This window comes from Pteronotus mesoamericanus, unplaced genomic scaffold (assembly GCF_021234165.1).
Source record: "Pteronotus mesoamericanus isolate MK-2021 breed Mesoamerican mustached bat unplaced genomic scaffold, CSHL_Meso_final contig_101, whole genome shotgun sequence".
Classification (NCBI taxonomy): domain Eukaryota; kingdom Metazoa; phylum Chordata; class Mammalia; order Chiroptera; family Mormoopidae; genus Pteronotus; species Pteronotus mesoamericanus.
The window spans coordinates 11,779,316-11,799,325 of NW_026555001.1; the positions used below are offsets into that span (position 1 = coordinate 11,779,316).

At 38.7% G+C, this 20,010-nt stretch overlaps 1 protein-coding gene and 1 non-coding gene across 3 annotated transcripts in view; one reads left to right on the plus strand and one right to left on the minus strand.

Annotated features, from left to right (window-relative positions):
* SPAST (spastin) overlaps window positions 1–9,108 on the minus strand; it is a 54,857-nt gene extending 45,749 nt beyond the window's left edge. For both annotated transcript variants that reach the window (XM_054568176.1, XM_054568168.1), the window contains exon 1: window positions 8,387–9,108. In XM_054568176.1, coding sequence (XP_054424151.1) covers window positions 8,387–8,810 — 424 coding nt within the window. In that variant the 5' untranslated portion in view covers window positions 8,811–9,108. The remainder of the gene's footprint in view (window positions 1–8,386) is intronic.
* Window positions 9,109–19,300: 10,192 nt separating this feature from the next.
* LOC129068151 (small nucleolar RNA SNORA65) lies at window positions 19,301–19,430 on the plus strand. Its single transcript, XR_008528904.1, has one exon. It is a non-coding gene; the product is annotated as a small nucleolar RNA SNORA65 (small nucleolar RNA).
* The last annotated feature ends 580 nt before the right edge of the window (window positions 19,431–20,010 follow it).

Sequence of the window (20,010 nt, forward strand, 5' to 3'; positions counted from 1 at the left end):
TTAAATAGTAAGTATAGTATACTAATTTGTAAGTTATCTACTGTATCTTTTCATTCATATATTAGTGGTCCCAGACTGCCATAAAAAGGGTCAAAACGAGAATAGTTCAGATGAAGAAAGATGTGTGTTTCCAAGTATGTGAGTTAGAAGACAGAAATTTAGGTCCTTGCTCCATCATTTAATAGCTGTATGATGTTGGGAAAGCCAGTTAATATTTCTGAGCCTTAATTTCATTAACTAGAAACAAGATGACATTTCTTTTACCTAATTCATTTAATAGGCTCCACGAAAATTACAGATTTTGACATTTTTCTTTCCTCATTTACCAAAATAAACAACTGCTGAGATGTGAGTATACTCAAATATGTTTTATTGCTTATGATGGCTACCGTGAGCATTTGTTAGTAAGCCACAAAGCGAAAGAAAAAAAGACTACATCACCATATCAATACCTTCACTGGTATTACATAGGTCAAGGGAAGGAAACTTGTAGAAAAGTAAAGTAAAAAATCTATACTTTGCCAGAAGTAAAAGATCTGACCACTATTGTCTGAGCAACTACTATTGGGGAATAAAATAGTGGGTGAGGCGACGCCCTTCTTCAACAAGTTAATCCTCATTTACAGACTATCCGTTGTCATCAGAATGACTAGCAGTAATCTTAGGAATCTAGCTACCAAGTGAGTTTTAGAGGGTTTAACTGTATTCTATGTAAGGAAAAATACTGGGTTGGCCAACAATTATGGACTTTTTGGCCAACCCAATACAAACTTGCAATAAAACAAACAAACAAAAAACTAAACCCAGAGACGTTCCTATCAAGATGGTGGCATAGGTAAACACACAGCTCACCTACTCACACAACCACATTAAAATTAGAACTAAGTTACTGAACAACCATCACTCCAAACCATCAGAAATTGGGCTGAGTGGAAGTATGACACTACAGAATTAAAAAAAACATTCATCCAAACTGGTAAAAGGGGCAGCGATGTGGAGCAGGCTGGTCCCACACCTACGGGCGGTGGATAAAAATTCGGGAAGGATATCTCAGGAGTGAGAAGTCCCAGCGCCACACCAGAGCTCCCAGCCCAGGGTTCCAGTAACAGGAAGATAAGTCCCCATAACTTCTGGCTGCAAAAACCAGTGGGGACTCAGTTGGTGGAAAAACTTCTAGAGTTCCAAGCAGCTCCTCTTAAAAAACCCACACATGGACTCGCCTACTCAGACTCACTCCCTCTATCTCAAGCAGTAGGATATCAGCTTGAAAGGCACCAGTGGCATATAGGAAGAAGTGAGGGGTCTGGCTTTAAGGTGAGAGCTGGGGAACAGCTATCTCCCAGACAGAAAGGCCATTATCCCTTTTCTGAACCCTCCCCCTACAGAGCAACAGAGCTGGCAGATCGGGCAGTATCTGAGAATCAATCAACTTGGCTAACACTGGAGGTCCCTGAAAACTCCTAGCCACCCAACTTACAGGCCCACCCAAGCTGTTAAGAGAGACTTTGCCATATGAATGGCTGATCTTGGCTTATTCTTCACAACTTCCTAAATCCTTTCAAACAAGCACCAACCAACCTCAATAAGCCCTCAGCCCTCATACCTCTGGCTAAGTGGCCCCAGGCATGGCATTAGCAGCAGCCAGCCTAGATTCACAGCTTGGATTCCCCTGGGAACCTCCCAGCCCAGCACAAGCAGCAACCATCTCGGATTGCTTTAAAGCCCAGGCACGGTGGCCCTAGGCAGAATACAGGTAGGCGCTGACCTTGGCCTGCACCAACCAAGAAACCCCAGGGCCTGTGCTCCCAGTGGACAGCTAGAGACCACAACAGAGCACCACCACCCCACCCGAGCACAGCTGATCCTCCATGGAGGGCGGAGGTAGATAGTCAGTGGTCACAGACAGTCTTTGCAGCTGAATGGCCTGCGTAAATCCTTCCCATTGACCTGCCAACAGCAGTCAAGGCTCAACTACAAGAGAAGGGTGTATTCAGCCCACAAAAGGGTGTACCTCAAGTACTCAGCTTGGGTGATAGGGGAGGCTGTGCCACTGGACTCGACAAACACTACATTAGGCCATGCTACCAATACATGGGGTCAAAGCAGCTCTACCTAATACACAGAAACAAGCACAGGGAGACTGCTAAAATGAGGGACAAAGAAACATGGCCTAAAAGAAAGAACAGATCAAAACTCCAGAAAAAGAACTGAATAAAAGGGAGATAAGCAATCTATCAGATGCTGAGTTCAAAACACTGGTTAGAACGATGCTCAAGGAACTTAGTGAGGACCTCAACAGCATAAAAAAGATCCAGTCAGAAATGAAGGATACACTAATTGAAATAAAGTACAATAAAGAACATTTACAGGGAAACAACAGTACAGTGGATGAAGCCAAGAATCAAATCAATCATTTGGAATATAAGAAAGCTAAAAAACCCCAACCAGAACAACCTAAGTGCCCATCAATAAATGAGTGGATCTAAAAACTATGGTACATTTACACAATGGAATACTACACAGCAAAAGAAAGGAAGAACTCCTACCCTTCGCAATAGCATGGATGGAACCAGAGAGCATTATGCTAAGCAAAACAAGCCAGGCAGTGAAAGACAATCTCACCTATAAGTGGAACCTACTCAACAAAATAAACAAGTAAGAAAAATATAACCAGCAACATTGAGAAATAAAACGAACCAACAATAACCAGAGGGGAGGAGGAAGAGGGGTAATGAGGAAAAGAAAGGGAAGGGTCATGTCAAGGAACATGTATAAAGGACCCATCAACAAAACCAAAGTGGGGAAGGACTGAGGGTGGAAAGTGCGGGTGGGTTGGAGAATGGAAAGTGGTGGTGGGAAAATGGAGACAACTGTATTTGAACAATAAAAAATAAATAAAAAAAAATAAGGATAGTGTAAGAACCCTCTGGGACACCTTCAGGTGTTTTAACTTTTGCATCATAGGGGTGCCAGAAGGAGAAGAGAAAGAGCAAGAAATTGAAATTCTATTTGAAAAAATAATGAAAGAAAACTTCTAATTTTGTGAAGGAAAGAGACATGCACGTCCAGGAAGCCCAGAGAGCCCCAAACAAAAAGGATGCAAAGAAGTCCACTTCAAGACACATCACAATTAAAATGCCATAGGTTAAAGATAAAGAGAGAATCTTAAAAGCAGCAAGAGACAAGGAGTTAGTTACCTACAGGGGAGTTCCCATAAGGCTGTCGGCTGATTTCTCAAAATAAACTTTGCAGGCTGGAAGGGACTGGCAAGAAATAGTCAAAGTCATGAATAACAGGGACCTAAAGCCAAGATTGCTTTACCCAGCAAAGATATCATTTAGAATCAAAGGGCAGATAAAGAGCTACCCAGACAAGAAAAAAACTAAAGGAGTTCATCATCACCAAACCATTATTATATGAAATGTTAAAGGGACTTATTTAAGAAAAAGAAGATCAACACTATGAACAATAAAATGGCAATAAATACAAATCTATCAACAACTGAATCTAAAAAACAAACTAAGCAAACAAGGAGAACAGAGACAGAATCATGGATATGGAGAGCATTTTGACGGTTGCCAGATGGGAGGGGGACATGGAGGAATGGGTGAAGAGGTGACGGGATTAAGAAATACAAATATGTAATTACAGAATAGCCATGGGGATGTAAAGTACAGTATAGGAAATGGAGCAGCTAAAGAACTTACATGTATGACTCATGGAACAATGGTGTGGGGACTGCGGAGAGAGTATGGTGTTGGGTGAAGGGGGGCAAAAGGGGAAAAACTGGGACAATTGTAATAGCATAATCAATAAAATATCATTTAAAAAAAATAATCAACCATAAAAAAAAAAAGCTAAAACTAGAACAAGGGATAAGGTTCCCAAGAGTGGCTGCCTTTCTGTTTGTTCAGTGCAAATTCCAATAAATATTCTTAAAATGTGAAATGTTTATTGTGCATTTAATAAAAGGTACTGCTATTCTCTGGGAAAAGTATAATATTATTTGAATATTCATCAGAATAATTATTTCCTTGTTCTTATCATGGAAACTTTACAAGCAGAATCATTAGGCTGAAGAAAATTGTCTGAAATCCATTTTCAGAATGGTGTCTAGTAGTTTTTAGAAGTAAAATAAAGTATACTAAATCTTATTTCTACTCTCCATTTTGCCCTTCTGAAAATAAATGTAGATAAGCATGTATTTTGTGTGTTTTAAATAAAGCTCAAGATTGGGTTACATGAAAACACAAAATTATATGGAAATTTATTTTTAATAAAACCTGGTATTTTAATATAAACTTACTAGGAATAAAGAGAAAAAAAGATTTTATTTAGACAATTTCTGTCCTTGGTGCTAGATTCTTCAGTCTTACAACATCCTGAGAAACTCACACTCTCTCTTTAATACAACATTTTGGGCCCTTACTGTCAAGTCCTACATATTTGAAACACACCTAGACAACCTGCACCACTGTGTTATCAGGATATCTCAGGCTTGTCTCCCCGCAGGAGCCATGTGAAACATGTTAGGTCATGTTCTGGTTAATCCAAAAATCACTATTACAACCTCATCCTTTCTCCCAAGTATCCAAGGGGTTCAGTATTTAGCATTACAAAACAGAGCTGCTTATTATAAAACAAATAGTATAAAATTATGAGTCTGTTCACCTATACTCTGTTCCTTGTTCTGCTTTGGTGAGTTCACTCTTTAAATTTCAGCTTCTCCATATATACAATAGATACCATAGGTTATCAGTTTGCTAGGGATATTCAACAATTTAAGAAAATACCCACAAAACTATTTAATTCCTTGGAAAAAATGAGGGATATGTAATATACATAAAAATATATACACATTTATTCATCACATAACAAGTGTTGTCTTAACACATCTCACTGAAGATGAAGTGTTCTTCTCAAGTAACATCTAGAATTCAGAGCTCTACAAATTAACTGGTACCCAATAAACATATGCTTTAATGAGGAGACCTCATGTAGCTCAATATTAGGTAAACAGAATTTGCTGTACTTCTCCATTTAAAATAGTTTGTTTTCAGCCCTGACTGGTGTGATCCAGTGGGTTGGGCAGAGTCCCACAAAGCGAAAGGTCATTGGTTGGATTCCGGGCTCAGGGTGTGTGCCTGGGTTGTGGGCCAGGGGCAACCAATCAATGTTTCTCTCACACATAGATGTTTCTCTCCCTGTCTCTCTCCCTCCCTTCCCCTCTCTTTGAAAATAATAAATATTTTAAAAGTATTTAAAAAGAAAAACTTAGGTCTTTATACAAATTCAGTGTCAAAGTTGAGTATGCCATAAGAAAGAATGGAATTCAAAATAAACATATTCACCATATTGACCACCTTCATACACTGCTTTATAAAAATAAGATTTAATTTGGTCTTTACTTCAAGGCACCAAATGTTTCAGTCAATACCACTACAGTCTGAAATAACCCACCTGACCGGATGAAATAAAGTGGCTCTCAGTACAGTTGGAAGCTAAGTCAGCTTGCTAAGGGGAATGGCAGTGCATGACAACAATAAGCCCCTTAATGGTTTATCATAGAGTTAGAAAACCTTTAAGGACTGCATATCCAACTCGTTTCTATTTGTTCATATATATTTTAATGCAGTGAGAAGGAAGGAGATTGAAGTTCTCTTGGAATTAAGTTTTGTATTATCTAGGATGACTGAGAGGACAATATATTTCAAATGTGAACTCTTCTTACAACTACTGGGTTAAGGCTAAAATTGGGTTGGCTAAAGAGTTTGTTATATTTTTTTACATAAAATAAAATACACACATTTCATTTTCACCAATAACTTTATTGATTTGGATATTTTGAGTATGTCGGCTATCTCCCATTATTGGCTTCTAGTAGGTAGAGGATAGGGGTGCTGCTACACATCTTCAACGCATAAGACAGCCTCACAACAAAGAATTATACGGCCAGAATGTCAGTAGTACCAAGAAACTTCATAAACCACTTTTGACACGTTTGATCAGGCACAGTACCATCTCCATACACTGCACAAATCTTTTTTTTGTTTTTAACCTTTTTTGAACAAATAACGCATAATATGCCAAAAATACTGCATATTTTCTTTCATCTTCAATATCAATATGGCTGCACAAATATTCACCAACTTTGATAAATTTTTTTTAACGCATGCTGATGTGACAGCTGTCACAACACAATCTAATAAAATTGTTTCAAATGAGGTTAAAGACAATGAAGTCCCACTAGAGCCATTGTACAAAAAAATTAAACGAACTTTTTGGCCAACCCAATACAAAAACTTTCAGTATGTGCATGAAACTCTTAGGTAGAAAAGAACTATGACTATATAAACTCAGTTTTACTTCATTTTTAAAGGAAAAATGAATACATAATTTGTTTCAGTTTGAACTAACTTATTTTGGCATATGACACATCAGTTGTAGAATTCAAACTAAAAAGTTACAGTCCATTCTGATGTCCACTTTAGAAACTAAAGAATAAAGCAAAAACCTTGGAATAGAAATATTATCAGTAGAAAGAGGGTGAAACATGGGTTACATAGATTGCAGAAAGTGTTTATATTTTTAAAAAGTATTTATTATTATTTAAATATAATAGACATAGACATATGTGTAATACTCAAAGTTAAGTCACACGCATGAAAACCATGGTCTGAATTCTACCTCTTTCACTTATCTCTCACACAGAACGGATTTCTTTTTATCTCTAGGAGCCTATGGTCTTTTTTATTTTTTCATACCTAGGTTTTCCTTGACCTGTTCTCTGACCGTACCTCCAAACTCCCATCACCCAGTGCTAACTAAAATTTCCTTGTATTTTCTGGCAGTCTCTTCCTAAACACAACAATTAATCTACCCTTAAACATATTCCCTCTATTCTAAAATATCTTTGACCTAGATTGTTAAACTTCAGAGGACCATATTACAACAGGGTACTACAATAAAACATTACTTCTCTAGGAAGGAATTATAGTACCCTTCTCTATCCTCTCCAAAAGATCTTTGATCCTAAAAGTTGAAGAATGAAGCAGTTAACAAAACATTTCCTTCTACAAATGCATGGCATTCTTTCCTTAAATGTGTCTCCTTCCTTGAACTCTCTTAACCTTCACTCTGTCTTTATGTTCCAAAACCATGAACATTATCCTACTTCTCACTGCCAGACCCCACAAAGGAAATATGTTTCAACAAAGCTTTAATTCAAGAACAGTTTCTGGAGTTGGTAGTGGAGAGAGAGACTACAAATTAAGTGCAGACTGTTTTAAAAAAATAATAAACAATGAAAGTGAGTGCTTAATTGAGGTGTGGAGGAAAACTGTTCTTTGGTAGAGGGAGAAGATGATCTCGGCACACTGGATTTGAAGATGGAAAGAGGGATTTTCAAAATGTTCTAAGACTCTTAACTTCTATCATCTTCCATAAAAAAAGTTTCATTACTAATTAGTCCAGGGTTGGAATGGCCTGCTTTAATCTTTTGAGCCTCAGTTTTTTCATCTGTAAAATGTTGACACCAACAGTACCTTCACCTCACAGGGTAATTGAGAGGATTAAATAGATAACACATGGAAAGCTAAGAGGACAGTGCCTGGCACATAGACCAACATACATTATCTTAAAAGAAATGTGGAGGATGAAGTATCCTTGCTTCGTTCAGAAACATAAATTTTTGTTTTAAGTTCTATTGTAAAATGATATGTATAAATTTATTGTATTCATTCATTTAACATTTCAACTTAGAAATTTAGAGACTGCCTTAGAGAAATACTAATTTAGATAAAATCAAATTAACCAGGGGCAAAAGTTTTAGGCTAAAACAGAACTTCACTGAAAAATACTTAGGAGTCATTATATCGGTAAAGTGACTGTCATGAAACTTAAAAAATGCAAATTCAGCTGTAATCATATGCAGCTGTTCCTTTCAAAATTAAGTCACTATTTGTTCTTTTTTCTGACGCTACAGTACTCTGCTTTCATTAAAAGCCTTTAACAAGTCACAGCTTCTTCGGTATCAAAATCTTTTTGGAAACCTGGCTCAGAGAAAACCACACACTGTTTACAGAAAGGGTCCGTGTGGTCACTCTAGGACAAATGTCACTGTCACCAGCACGTCTGGTGTCATGAAAAGCGGAGGGGAAGGCTGGTGTGTGAAACAAAGTCAACAATTAGGGAGCCCTGAAAAGGGAGAGGTTTTAACTGAGAAACGCAGAGTCTGACTGCGGGGAAACAGTCTCGCGGGGAGGATCAATTTCCAGGGGTGCACCGCCTGCTCCCGCAGGAAAGGGACGCTGGTGTTGCCCTCCCTCCGCGATCCCACCGCTTTCTCCCCGGCGCCACCGCCCCTTCCCCCGAGCCCTCCAGTTACCTTTCTCGTCCTCGTCGATGCGCAGGGCAATGGAGATGAACTCGAAGGCCTGCTTGTGGAAGGCTCGGACTCGCTCGGCTTCCCCACCCGGCACCGGAGCCGGGGGTGAAGGAGAGGCCGAGGCCGGCGCGGCCGGGGAGCTCCTCTTGGCGGCCATGAGGGCGCGGGAGAAGCGCTGGCAGAGCCACACGAAGAGGAGCCCCAGGTGGAAGGCGACTAAACGTAGCAGCGCGAAGCCTACGAACAGCGGATAGGAGAAGTAGTACAGGTTCCGCTTATGCGGCGACTCCGGCGGAGGGGCCGGCTTGGGGGCGGGACGGGCGGTACGGGCGGGGGCCAGGAAGGGGGGCGGAGGCCTGGAAGGCACCGGGCTGCTGGGGCCGCCGGAGCCTTTCTTCTTCCCTCGTCCACCTGGAGAATTCATTCACAGCTCCCGCTGCCGCCGCCGCCATAACCCGCCTCCCGCAGACCGACGGCGACCAAGTGACGGCAGCGGCCACTGGGACGGCGAGGGCCACAGACCCCCGCACGCCGGCCGGTCCCAGGAGCTCGGCACCTCCTAGCGCTGATCGCCGGCCCCGCCCCTTTCTCTTCGCGCAGGCAAGAAGCACTACCCCTTCTTCTCGGGTTGAGGTCGGTGGCTCTTGCCCCTCCCTCTCTCAGTCCTCTTAGCCGCCTCTAGTAGCTCAGAGTGGTGGCCGCGCGCGCACGCCCTCCGGTGTCTTTCTGCGGCGCGCGCGCACGCCGCCGTCTTTGTTGACCTGAGCTCCTAGTGCGCGTGTGCGGCGTCTGTCCCTCAGTCCCTTTCCCAAGGAACTACAGTTCCCAATGTGCAGTTCGGCTCTACGTCGTTCACTGCTCCTGGGAGCCCCTTAGCAGGGAACCTTGCTCATCAATTCACAGAAGTACGCAGCTGCAGTTTGGGGTCGCTCGGTTTGTTCGCAGGGTTTCTATTTCGTAATGTCATCGTTTTCTTATGAGTATTTCTTTCAGTATTTTCTGCCAGTCTTCCGCATAGGATGATTACTCTGCGTTCCGTTTCAGAAGCAATAGGTACCAATCTAGGAATCATCTAAGAGGAGAGCAGTAGTAGAGACGTACAAATTTTAAGGTCACCAAAACGAGAATGTTAGCTCAGTGGGATGAAGTCAAAGATTCCAGAGGTTCAACTAAATTACTATGTTTAGATGAAGAATTAATTTATTTGAATAAGCGAATTCTTAACTTTTACACAGTAATCGTCCGATAGTTTACTGAGGAATCCACACTAGGCCTTTCCCCACCCCTCCCCTTTATCTATTCTAAATCCATTCCTTTGGGGATCTACTCACCTCTACTGCTCTAATGAACTGCAAGCACAGAACCCCAGCTCTGAGATCACAGATGGAAATACTAGGTCAATCCTACTCTCCCAGGAACTTGAATCTTGGATGGAAACACTGGCGTAGAAGGTAGTAGGAACTGAATGCTAAGGAGCAGGACTATCGGTTCGCCTCATTGAGATCCCGAGATGCCAGTTTCCTAGGCTGGTCGCTTTATAATGTAACCTATCCAATAAACTATTCAGTTTATTTTCTCCAATTTTTGTTTCTCTTTCCCATCCCCCTATCTCTTTTTTTCTCTCTTCTGTTATTATTATTATTATTATTTTTTACTTGGGTCAACCATTTCTTATTCCCTAAAACTAAGGAATCCTAACTGATGCAAAATCATCATTGTTTACAGCATGAGGTTTACAGATACATCATGCCAGCTTCAAAGAATCACTGCATTCTGGCAACAACTTTATCTAATTTTTCTCCATCACTACTCTTCTACAAGTGTAGGCTACTGCAAAAGTTACTTGCTCCCTATTTCCCTCCTATTCTCTCTCCCTCCTCTTTCCTGCCTCTGTGCTTATTGCAGTTCCTCATGCTGAAATGCCCTTTCTTTAACATCTTGATTCATTTCAATTGCTGACTTCTCTCTTTTGAGCTCCATAGTACTTTTTGTTGTGTGAAATCTATTATATACATATATCATGTAAACAAGAAGTACATAACTTATATGTATAATTTAAAGAAAAATAATAAAACAGCATCCAGTTTACAAAAACTAATGTAACTATCTCCTTGAAGCACTCTGTGAGGCCCTCTCTAATTTCAGTTTTTCTCCCCCTCTACAAAAAGCCACTACCCTGAATTTTGTACTCATTCCTTTGCCTTTGATTTCAGTTTTGCATATATGTATGTAGTTACTTCTAAACAATATATTGCATTGTTTTGCATGGTTTTGACACCAATGTATTCTTCTTTATTAATGTTTTCTGCTCAATCTTTAACTGTTTTAGATTCCTTTTTGTTGATTTTTTTGTTTATCCTTACCCAAGGACATTTTTTTTTCATTGTTTTTAGAGAGAGGAAGGGGGAGAGAGAGAGAAACATCAATGTGAGAGAGAAACAAACATCAGTTGCCTCTCGTATGCACCTCAACTGGGACCAAACCTGCAACCTAGGCAAGTGCCCTGACAGGGAATCAAAGCTGGAAGCTTTTGGTTTATGGAACAATGCTCCAACCCACTGGCCAGGGCCTTTCTTGTTGATTTGTATAGCTATAGTACATTTATTTTCACTACTATATTCCATGATATGAATTTACCACAACTTATTTTAGTTTGGTGCCAGTTTTTTTCTTTTCTTCTTAAGTAACTAACTTTTTAATTTGGCCAAAAGATGGTTCAATAGTAGAGTGGTTCTGGAGTCAGACTGATTGCATTCAAATCCCTGCTCCACCTCTTTCTGTGATCTTGGACTAGTGACTCAACTTCCACATCTATGTTTTAGCTTCCACATCTATTATATAAAAACAGAGTAGTGGCCCCAGCCAGGTATCTCAGTGGGTTAGAGCATTGTCCCCATATCCCAAGATTGTGGGTTCCATCTCCAGCCAGGGCACATACAAGAACAAAATGTTCTTGTATATACATGTCTATATAGACATATATGTGTATATATATATATGTCTTTTATGAAATGTATATATGTATACACAATAATTCAACTAAAATGAACTACTGGCAAGTTTCTGAGCATTCTTTACCATTTCCCAGGACCACAATTGTGCTCAGTCATTTTTCTTTCCCTCAGACTTGTTTCTTCTGCTACCTCCACTGTCAAAAATCCTTCAGGGCTTAACTGTAATGTTATCTTCTTGATTACTCCTTCCCTTATCATCTCCAGCAGAAATTATCCTTTTTTTAAAAAAAGGATTTTATTTATTTATTTTTAGAGAGAGGGGAAAGGAGGGAGAAAGAGAGAGAGAGAAACGCCAACATGCGAGAGAAACATCCATCAGTTAGTTGCCTCTCGTGTGCTCCCAAATGGGGACCTGGCCTACAACCCAGGCATGTACCCTGACTGGGAATCAAACAGGCGACCTTTTTGTTCTCAGGCTGGCACTCAGTCCACTGAGCCAAACTAGTCAGGGCAGAAGTGATTGTATTTTTTAAATTTTTATGGCAATTTGGTAGTGTTATTTTATGGCTCTTCTCATATATTGCTCTGTGTGATAGTTATTTAAGTATTTTATTACCTCCTGATATAGATTATAAACTTACTTCCAGGCGGTGGCTCACTTCCTGCACCTAACCCGATACTTTGATTATGGTACTCATTGAATAAAGATTAATAACTTGAAAAATAATTCAAACGTGGTAATTATTCTAGAAATATGTTGCTGTGTAATAAACCACTTCAAACGGATTGACTTAAGAAATCAGCCAATTATTTAGTCACAATTTTATGAGTCAGCAATTTGGGCTGCATTCAGTTGGGTGGCTCTTCTGCTGGTGGTGCCTTGGGACATTCATGTGGTGCAGTCACCTGATGGCTTCACTGGAGCTGAGCGGGCTAGCTCTCCTCCCTCACATGTCCAGATGCTGGTGGTAGCTACTGGCTGGAGCATATGTCTCCAGCAGGGTATTCCAGAGCTCTTTATGTTGGATCTGGCTTCTAAGAGTATGAGTGGAAGCTTCAAGGCCTCTTGAAACCTGAACTTTGTAGTTGCGCAGTGTCATTTCTGTTGCATTTTTTTTTTTAAGTAGAGTAAGTCACAAGGCCAACTACGTTGTAAGAGGTGGGAAAATAAATTCTACATGTTGATGGAGGAGTGGCAAAGTCGCATTGTAAAGGGATGTGTATATATGTCCCTTTATATATATGGAATTATTGTGGCATCTTTGCAAGGAATCTGCCACAGTGATTATTTATCAAGTTCCTTTTTCCCTCAAATTCAGATTGGAGCTTAGGATGGATGACTCATCTAGGAAAGAATTGCCCAATCATTTTGCTGAATTATAAAAATCATATTGTAATTATGAGGTAAATTAACATGCTTAAGTTTAAGGAAAGAACAACAATGATGATGATGACCACTACTTCTAACATTGAGCCACATTCTAAGCTAAGCTGTTTAACTTTTATTGTGGTAACTTTTAATTAAGCGTTATCTTTATTTTTTAAAATAGAGAGTTTGAGGCTCTAACAGTCTGTTACTTGCCCAACATCACATATTAGTTAATGACACATATTACTTGAGGGTCTTAAAAGAAAAATCTAGGCTTCTAGAGAAAAATTTTTATGTAGTCTGTATATATTTTATTAATTATGAAATAAATATGTTTTTTGCCCCCTGGAGAAGGAGTTATCTTTCATTCCTGGCCATCCACATGTTGAGTTTCTGGTCTCTGACTTGCCCCTTGCTAATTCTCTGATATCCAGTTGTGCTTAATATTGACCGTGCTTTTCTGTACCTTGTCCTTTTTTTTTTTTTTTCAGTATGTTAGTAACATAGGTTAAAAGTCAGAAAGACTGGGATTGGTATTCTAGTCCTGTCACTTATTAGTTGTGTGATATAGAACAAGTTCTTTAACTAGTTAAGTCCTTTGCAAAATGGGTGGAATAAGAATTAAATTACGGAACAAAAGAATGCATCTAAAACCTCCACCATAATACCTGTAACATAAGAGGGCTCAATAAATTTTATTTGTTTTTGTCTCTTACACCTACAAAGCCATTCCAGAATTCAGACTCTACTGAGATCTCAATGTTTAGTAATCTCAATCCACATTCTCTGCCTCTCGAAATTACTTCCCAGTCACATCCATTTTCTGAATTAATCTCTTCCTAAATTTGTCTCAAGGAAAATAGTGCCTGAATGTTACCCTGGCCTTATAATCTGCCTGGGCTGAAGATCCTAACCTTCTCTGCCATGTAACTTACAGTTTGCCAGCCTCCCAGTTTTCAGATGGTGAAAACTTGGAGAACCCTTAATCTTGAATGGAATCTGGGCCAGTTTCACCAGGACAAAAAGGAGGAGCTGAGTACTGTGCCAACTAATCCAGGACATTCAGTCATTTTATCACTTTAACCCATTAATCTATTTACTAAGTGACTACCACCAAGTAGGGGTTTTTTTTTTCCTCCTAGATATTTTAGCTCTATTTCTCTCCAGCTTGAAAGATATTGGATTATTTGAAGTAGGGACCAATGATAGATATTAAAGTATTCTTGTAGGTTAAAAAAGAAAAGTAAAATGAAATGGCACAACTAGAACCAACAGAGGAAGTGACTGACTCTGAAAGAAGCAGGAAACTTAAAAGAGAAACAAATTAAATGGCATTGTTGGCCCTGGCTGGTGTGGCTCAGTAGATTGAGTGTAGGCCTGTGAACTGAAAGGTTGCTCTTCTATGGCCATACCACCCTGAACGTGCCTGATCTCGTCTGAAAGGCTGCTGGTTCGATTCCCAGTCAGGGCATGTGCTTGGATTGCGGGCTAGGTCCCTAGTTGGGGGTGTGTGAGAGGCAACTGATGGATATTTCACTCCCTCTCTTTCTCCCTTCCTTCCCCTATCCCTAAAAATAGAATTTAAAAAATTTAAAGAAAATACATAGCTGAAAACAAGGGATGGGAAGAGTAGAATAACAATTAGGTGATTATTATCCTATTATCTGTGTTAATAAGCAAAAACATAATTGTGGACAATTAACCATTTCCATTTATTGAGTCCACATTGTGGTGCTTATTATTGATTCAACAAATAGATATTAGGCATGGACAACATGACTGGCAATTTGTAAGGTACCAGGATTATAGTAGGGAATAAGATCAAGTTTATAGTCTCTTGCAGTGGCCAAAAAACTAAATACCACCTAGCAACAGTGGCCATAGAGCATATTAGTTCCATATGTGGGTGTGAAATTGGAAAACTGTATATGATGTGAATGGTGGAGCCCCAGAAACTGGAGTAGCATCCCTTTATTAGATGGGATAGCTGTCTACTCAGCTCCAGCTGATTTTTGCCTCTTAGGTGTGTGTGGCCGACTATTGCCAGATTTTTAAAACATTCCAAGAGAAACCAGAATTCTGAGTTTTATGTGAATCTATTGCTTAATTGATGACTCAAAATTTAAAGACAAACAAACTAAAACAAAGACACCAGTTTGAGATTCTCTAGTTAAGGATGATTTGTTACTAGTGAAAGAGTGGATGAGCTCATGGTTTTGAAATAGCAGTAGGTGTAAGAGTATACATTGTTACTTAACCTGTTCAACTTGATTTTTAAAGCTAAGATTCTGTGGAAGGATAAGGAGAGACAGTTGATACAAAATTAGAAATGAATGCCCTAAAATGATTATCAGAGGGTTTATTCAATTATCACTCTAAACAAAGTAGTTAGGTATATAATATAATATTACATTTCAATATTTATGGTGGGCAGGGCATGTTTGCTCTAGTGCACATTGAAAAGAAGACTAATGGGAGTAATTAGCACTGGGCATATGTTGGAATACATGAAAGGAGTTGTCTGCTTTTAAGGGTGGCTCCTACCAGCTGCAGTGGTTTCAGGAAGTTTTCTTTATCCTTGAGATCCTCTTCTTCACCTTGCCAGATAAGCTCAATTCCTATATTCTGGTAAGGATAATTGAGTTTCTCCATATGTCTTCATTAGTGTTTCAGTCTATATTCCACCCTGCCCCTTTCCAGCTTTGCTTAAATACTTATTCTTTGCTCAATACTACTCCAGTGATCATGGTATCTCCCCTGCCAGGTAAGTATGCTCAATGCTACTCCAAAGATAACCTACTTACATTTATCTCAATCTCTTCTGAACTCCTTCAGAATTTATGCTCTATAGTGTTCAACTTAACCTTTAGTCAATCATTATCTTATATTGTCATTTATATGTATCAAATCTATATGTCTGATATTTGATTAACAAAATAGAAATTTATGAGAGAAGACACTGTAATTTATGTATATCTTAAACTGCCCAGGAGTCTGAGATCCTCAAGATCAGCTCTAGGTTTGATTTGCTAGGAGGACTCACAGGATTCAGAATACAGTCAATACTCACTGCTATGCTTTATTACAGCAAAAGGATACAAAGCAAAATCAGCACAGGGAAAAGCCACACGGGACAAAACCTGGAGAAAATGAGTCAGCAGCGTCCAAGAGTCTTCTCTCATTGGATCCACACAGGACACACTTAATTCCTCTAGCAATAGGTTCTGACCACACATAAGAAATATTGTTTACCAGGGACACTCATCGGAAACTCAGTGCTTGGGTTTTTGTTGGGGCTGATTATATTGGCACCTTCTACCTAAGACATACCAAAATTCCAGACCCCTAGAAGGGATATGCAGGTACTTGATATAAACCATATTGTTTGCACAAATAGTTTAGACACAATCAGACATTCTTGTCATTTAGGGAAAGTTTCTATCAGTGTAGGAAACTGTTTATTATTCAAATTCCCAGACACCAGCCAATCTTGCAAGTAGGCCTGAGGATAGCAATCTCAGGCCTAATATGTTAACTGTTTTCTTCACACTACCTAAAAATAACTGGGTGACGGGAAGAATGAACTGGAAGATTTTTCTCTTAATACTACCATACAACTGATTAGACTCATTACTCACATAATACTCTTTGCCATTATTGAATGTTTTATATGATAATATTTTCTAATTAATTTTAAAACAAATTAATGCTTTTGGTAAAAAAAAAAAAAGGTTCAAACATTATGTAAAAGTTTGTATAAAGCAAAGACTTCCCCTCCTCATCTTCCCTCTCCAGAGGTAACCATTATTAATAGTTTGTTGTATATCTATCCAGGCTTTTTCCTATGCAAATACAAATATACATGTACAAAAATAGAATCTCACTACAAAGATTTTCCTACAACATGCACTTTTTTCACATAAAATTATGTTGTGAATGTCTTTTTATGCCAGTACCTACAGATCTAATACTACACAGGGACCTCCATGAGAAGGCCCTCCCTGGGACCAACCCCATCCAGGAGCCCTGGGACCAAGAGATAATATGAAATATCTATGGTGGACCCAAAGGAATAAAAGCCTCTTTTTAGGAAAGCAACAACAACAATATGGCATAACTATGTATTTCTATTTTACTGTGCAAATTTGTCTTTAAGAAGTGGTTTCAACATAAATTAACATGGAATGGCTCTGGGTATCTTAAAACTGAGATATCAAAGTTATATATTTTACCTATTATTTAATAACCCATGACTTTTTTATAAACATAAGTTTATGTGGATTAAAAAAAATAATAAAATCAACTTTTAAAAATTCCTTGATACACCAGTATTCCAGAGATGGGAATGGTGGCAAGGGTGCTTGGGTATGGGATTTGGTAATGGAGGCAAGGGAACTAATGTCTTCCTACATTAACCACCAAAAGATACTTCCTTGGAAAAGTGATTTATGGAATCTGGAATATATATTTCTAGGTCTTGAGAGGTGGCTCATGCCCCTCCCCACAAACTGCTCAGAGGGCCCATTTACACTCAATAAATTCTACCACATATCAATGCACACATCTGTGTGTGTGTGCAAGCACATGCATATTGAATCATGTTCTTTATTTCTCTGAGCACTTTCTTTTCCATAAATTTCCTGGAAAAAAAAAATAGAAGCAACAACAAAAAAGATAGAACATCATTGTAATATTGAAGTAGATACCGATAAAGTAGGTATTTAAGTTTACAAAGCAGATTCATCTATCTTATCTCATTTGAGCCTCTCGATGAAGAATTATTACCCTAATTTTATATATGAAAAAACATGATGCTCAGATGTTAAACTATTTGGTTAATTTCACATGGCAAACAAGTGAGGAAGCCAGGTTTTAATATTTATACCCAAATCAACTGTTTCTCTACTATATATATTATATTATTCCTAAGTAGGTATTGCCTAATAGGTTAATGTTTTTTAAGTGGAATTTGCACCAAGTATGTAAAAAGGAGATCGGGCACAAGTGTTCTTTACTATTGTAGATTCTAGAATTCTAGTTCTAGAATCTTTAACTACTATCTCCTTAAAACTTCAAGAAAGACAGGAAGTCTAGAGAAGAACTTTAGTGCCAGTGCTTGCTTTCCCTATATATTACTCCTTTTGAAAGTATATTTATATACGCCTTTATTAAAAAAGGAGTATATTTATATTCTCCTTTTGAATATAAGAAATAAATACAAAGATGAATATAATAAGATCTTTGTTTCAGAAGAGCTCAAATCTAATTGTGTTTAACTGTAAACAAAATATAAGGCAAAATGAGGTATCATAATAGGACATATTAGAAGCAGATGAGAAGAGTACTGAACAAAGTTTAACACAAGTCCAAATAACAATTAAATGTGCTCATTCTTTTAATATATTGCTGTCTAGACAGTATACATTATTGAAAACCCTCTCATAATCATGGTTCCCAGGTCCTCTTCAGAATCTTTAATTCATATCCAAACTTAGCATCCTGTAGTATCTTCAATTAACTTTATTCTTCTTACTTTCTTGGTAACTCATTTATATCATTTCTAGTTGTCATTTTTTTAAATCTGCTCATCTTTCTGCTGAAATGGCTTGTTTTCTGACCCTTAAAATTAATGTTGTAAATGTAAAACTTTGGTGAAACTTTTATGTATACCACACTAATAATTCTTCTTTAGGCTGAAAGAAACCTGGCTGTTAGTTAAGTGTTCCATGCTGCTCCCTTCAGAAATCATTTTTACATTGTCTTTTTTTTTTCCTTCAGAAGTGTCGGGTGTATACATTAATATCCAATTTTGACTATGGATCAAGTCAACTCAATTAATGTTGTGCACCTGCAACGTACGAGGCACTGTGTGAAGTACAAAGATATATAGGACAAGGTCCCTGCTATAAAGGAGCTCACAGTCTGGCTTCCTACTTTACTGTTAGTACTTAGAAAATGTAAATTTGCAGCTCTCAGTTACTTTCTGGAATTTGGTAATATACATTGAGTGTCTACTATGTTTTGGGAACTGTATGGATAAATTATAATAAAACAATGCACGTAACTATTCTCTAAGTTTCCCCAATTATTCTCTGGTCTTATTTGCTGTTATTTCCCTCTCCTGAAAAGCACTTAATCTTAATTTGAGTTACTATGGGTACTAGTCAATTTCTGTATCCTCTACTATGCATCTGTTGCATCTTTGCAACAGTCTTACATGAAAAATCCTCTAAGTGCTAGATGGTAGCTGTCACCAATCACAATACTAATCAAGTATACATGAGAAAATGAAACTTTAAAAACTAACCCACAAGTCTAGCTCCTATATTTACTTTAATCTTTATACATGCAGTTTTTAGAGTAGCAAAATGAAGTTGTCTTCTACCTAAAAAAAAAAATGTGATAATTATAAATATTTCCATATTTCTACAGTCATGACTTTGAATGGCTGATATTCCATCGATATGCCATAATTTACTCTCCAAATATTTGATGTTTTCAAAATTTCATATTATAAAGTGCAACTACAAATTGGATTGAGTCAAAGGCATGAACTTTTAACAACTTAAAATTACGTTAAAATATTAGCCACCCGCCACTGCACCTGACCAGTTCTCGGTTGGCTGGTGCAATCCAGTGGTGAGCTGATACTAAACCCCAGCTTAGGAAACAGGGTTGTTCTTCATGTGGATAACTCTGTGCCGAAAGCATGGGAACAGCCTAACAAGGGGAAAAAAAAAAAAAAATTACGTTAAAATAAGTGGAATGTATGGTAATTAAGACAATCCGATTTACTGGATTCTGTTTGCTACTTACAAGTAGTGTGGAGGCAAAAAATACCCTTTGTATTTTTTACAAAAACAATAGTATCAATAGTACCACGGTTTGGAAAGCCAGTTGTGTATTGCTAATCTTGATACAAGCGTATAAGGTAGCATTAACATCACATAGTCACAAATTTAAGGACTTGAATAAAGGCTTACTACGAAACCCCAAAACACTGCTTCTTCGTTTGGCTTTAGAGTAAAACACTGACATTCTTTCGCAGACTGTTGAGCTTGGGTCTGAGATTCTCTAGACAGAACTATCCAGCAAGTGGTTTCGGTTCCGGGAGGAAAAGGTTGGGCAGAAGCTTTCAACCAGCACCGAGGGCTGGCCGGCCGAAACACTACCAGGGGGACTGGTCAGTGGGTCTGCAGTTGGGGTGGTGCCCGCTTGGCTGGGCAGGTCGAGAAATGATTCCCCCATAGCCCGGGTGGCCAGACCTTGCCAGCGTACTCCGCAAACCTCGGAGAACAAGG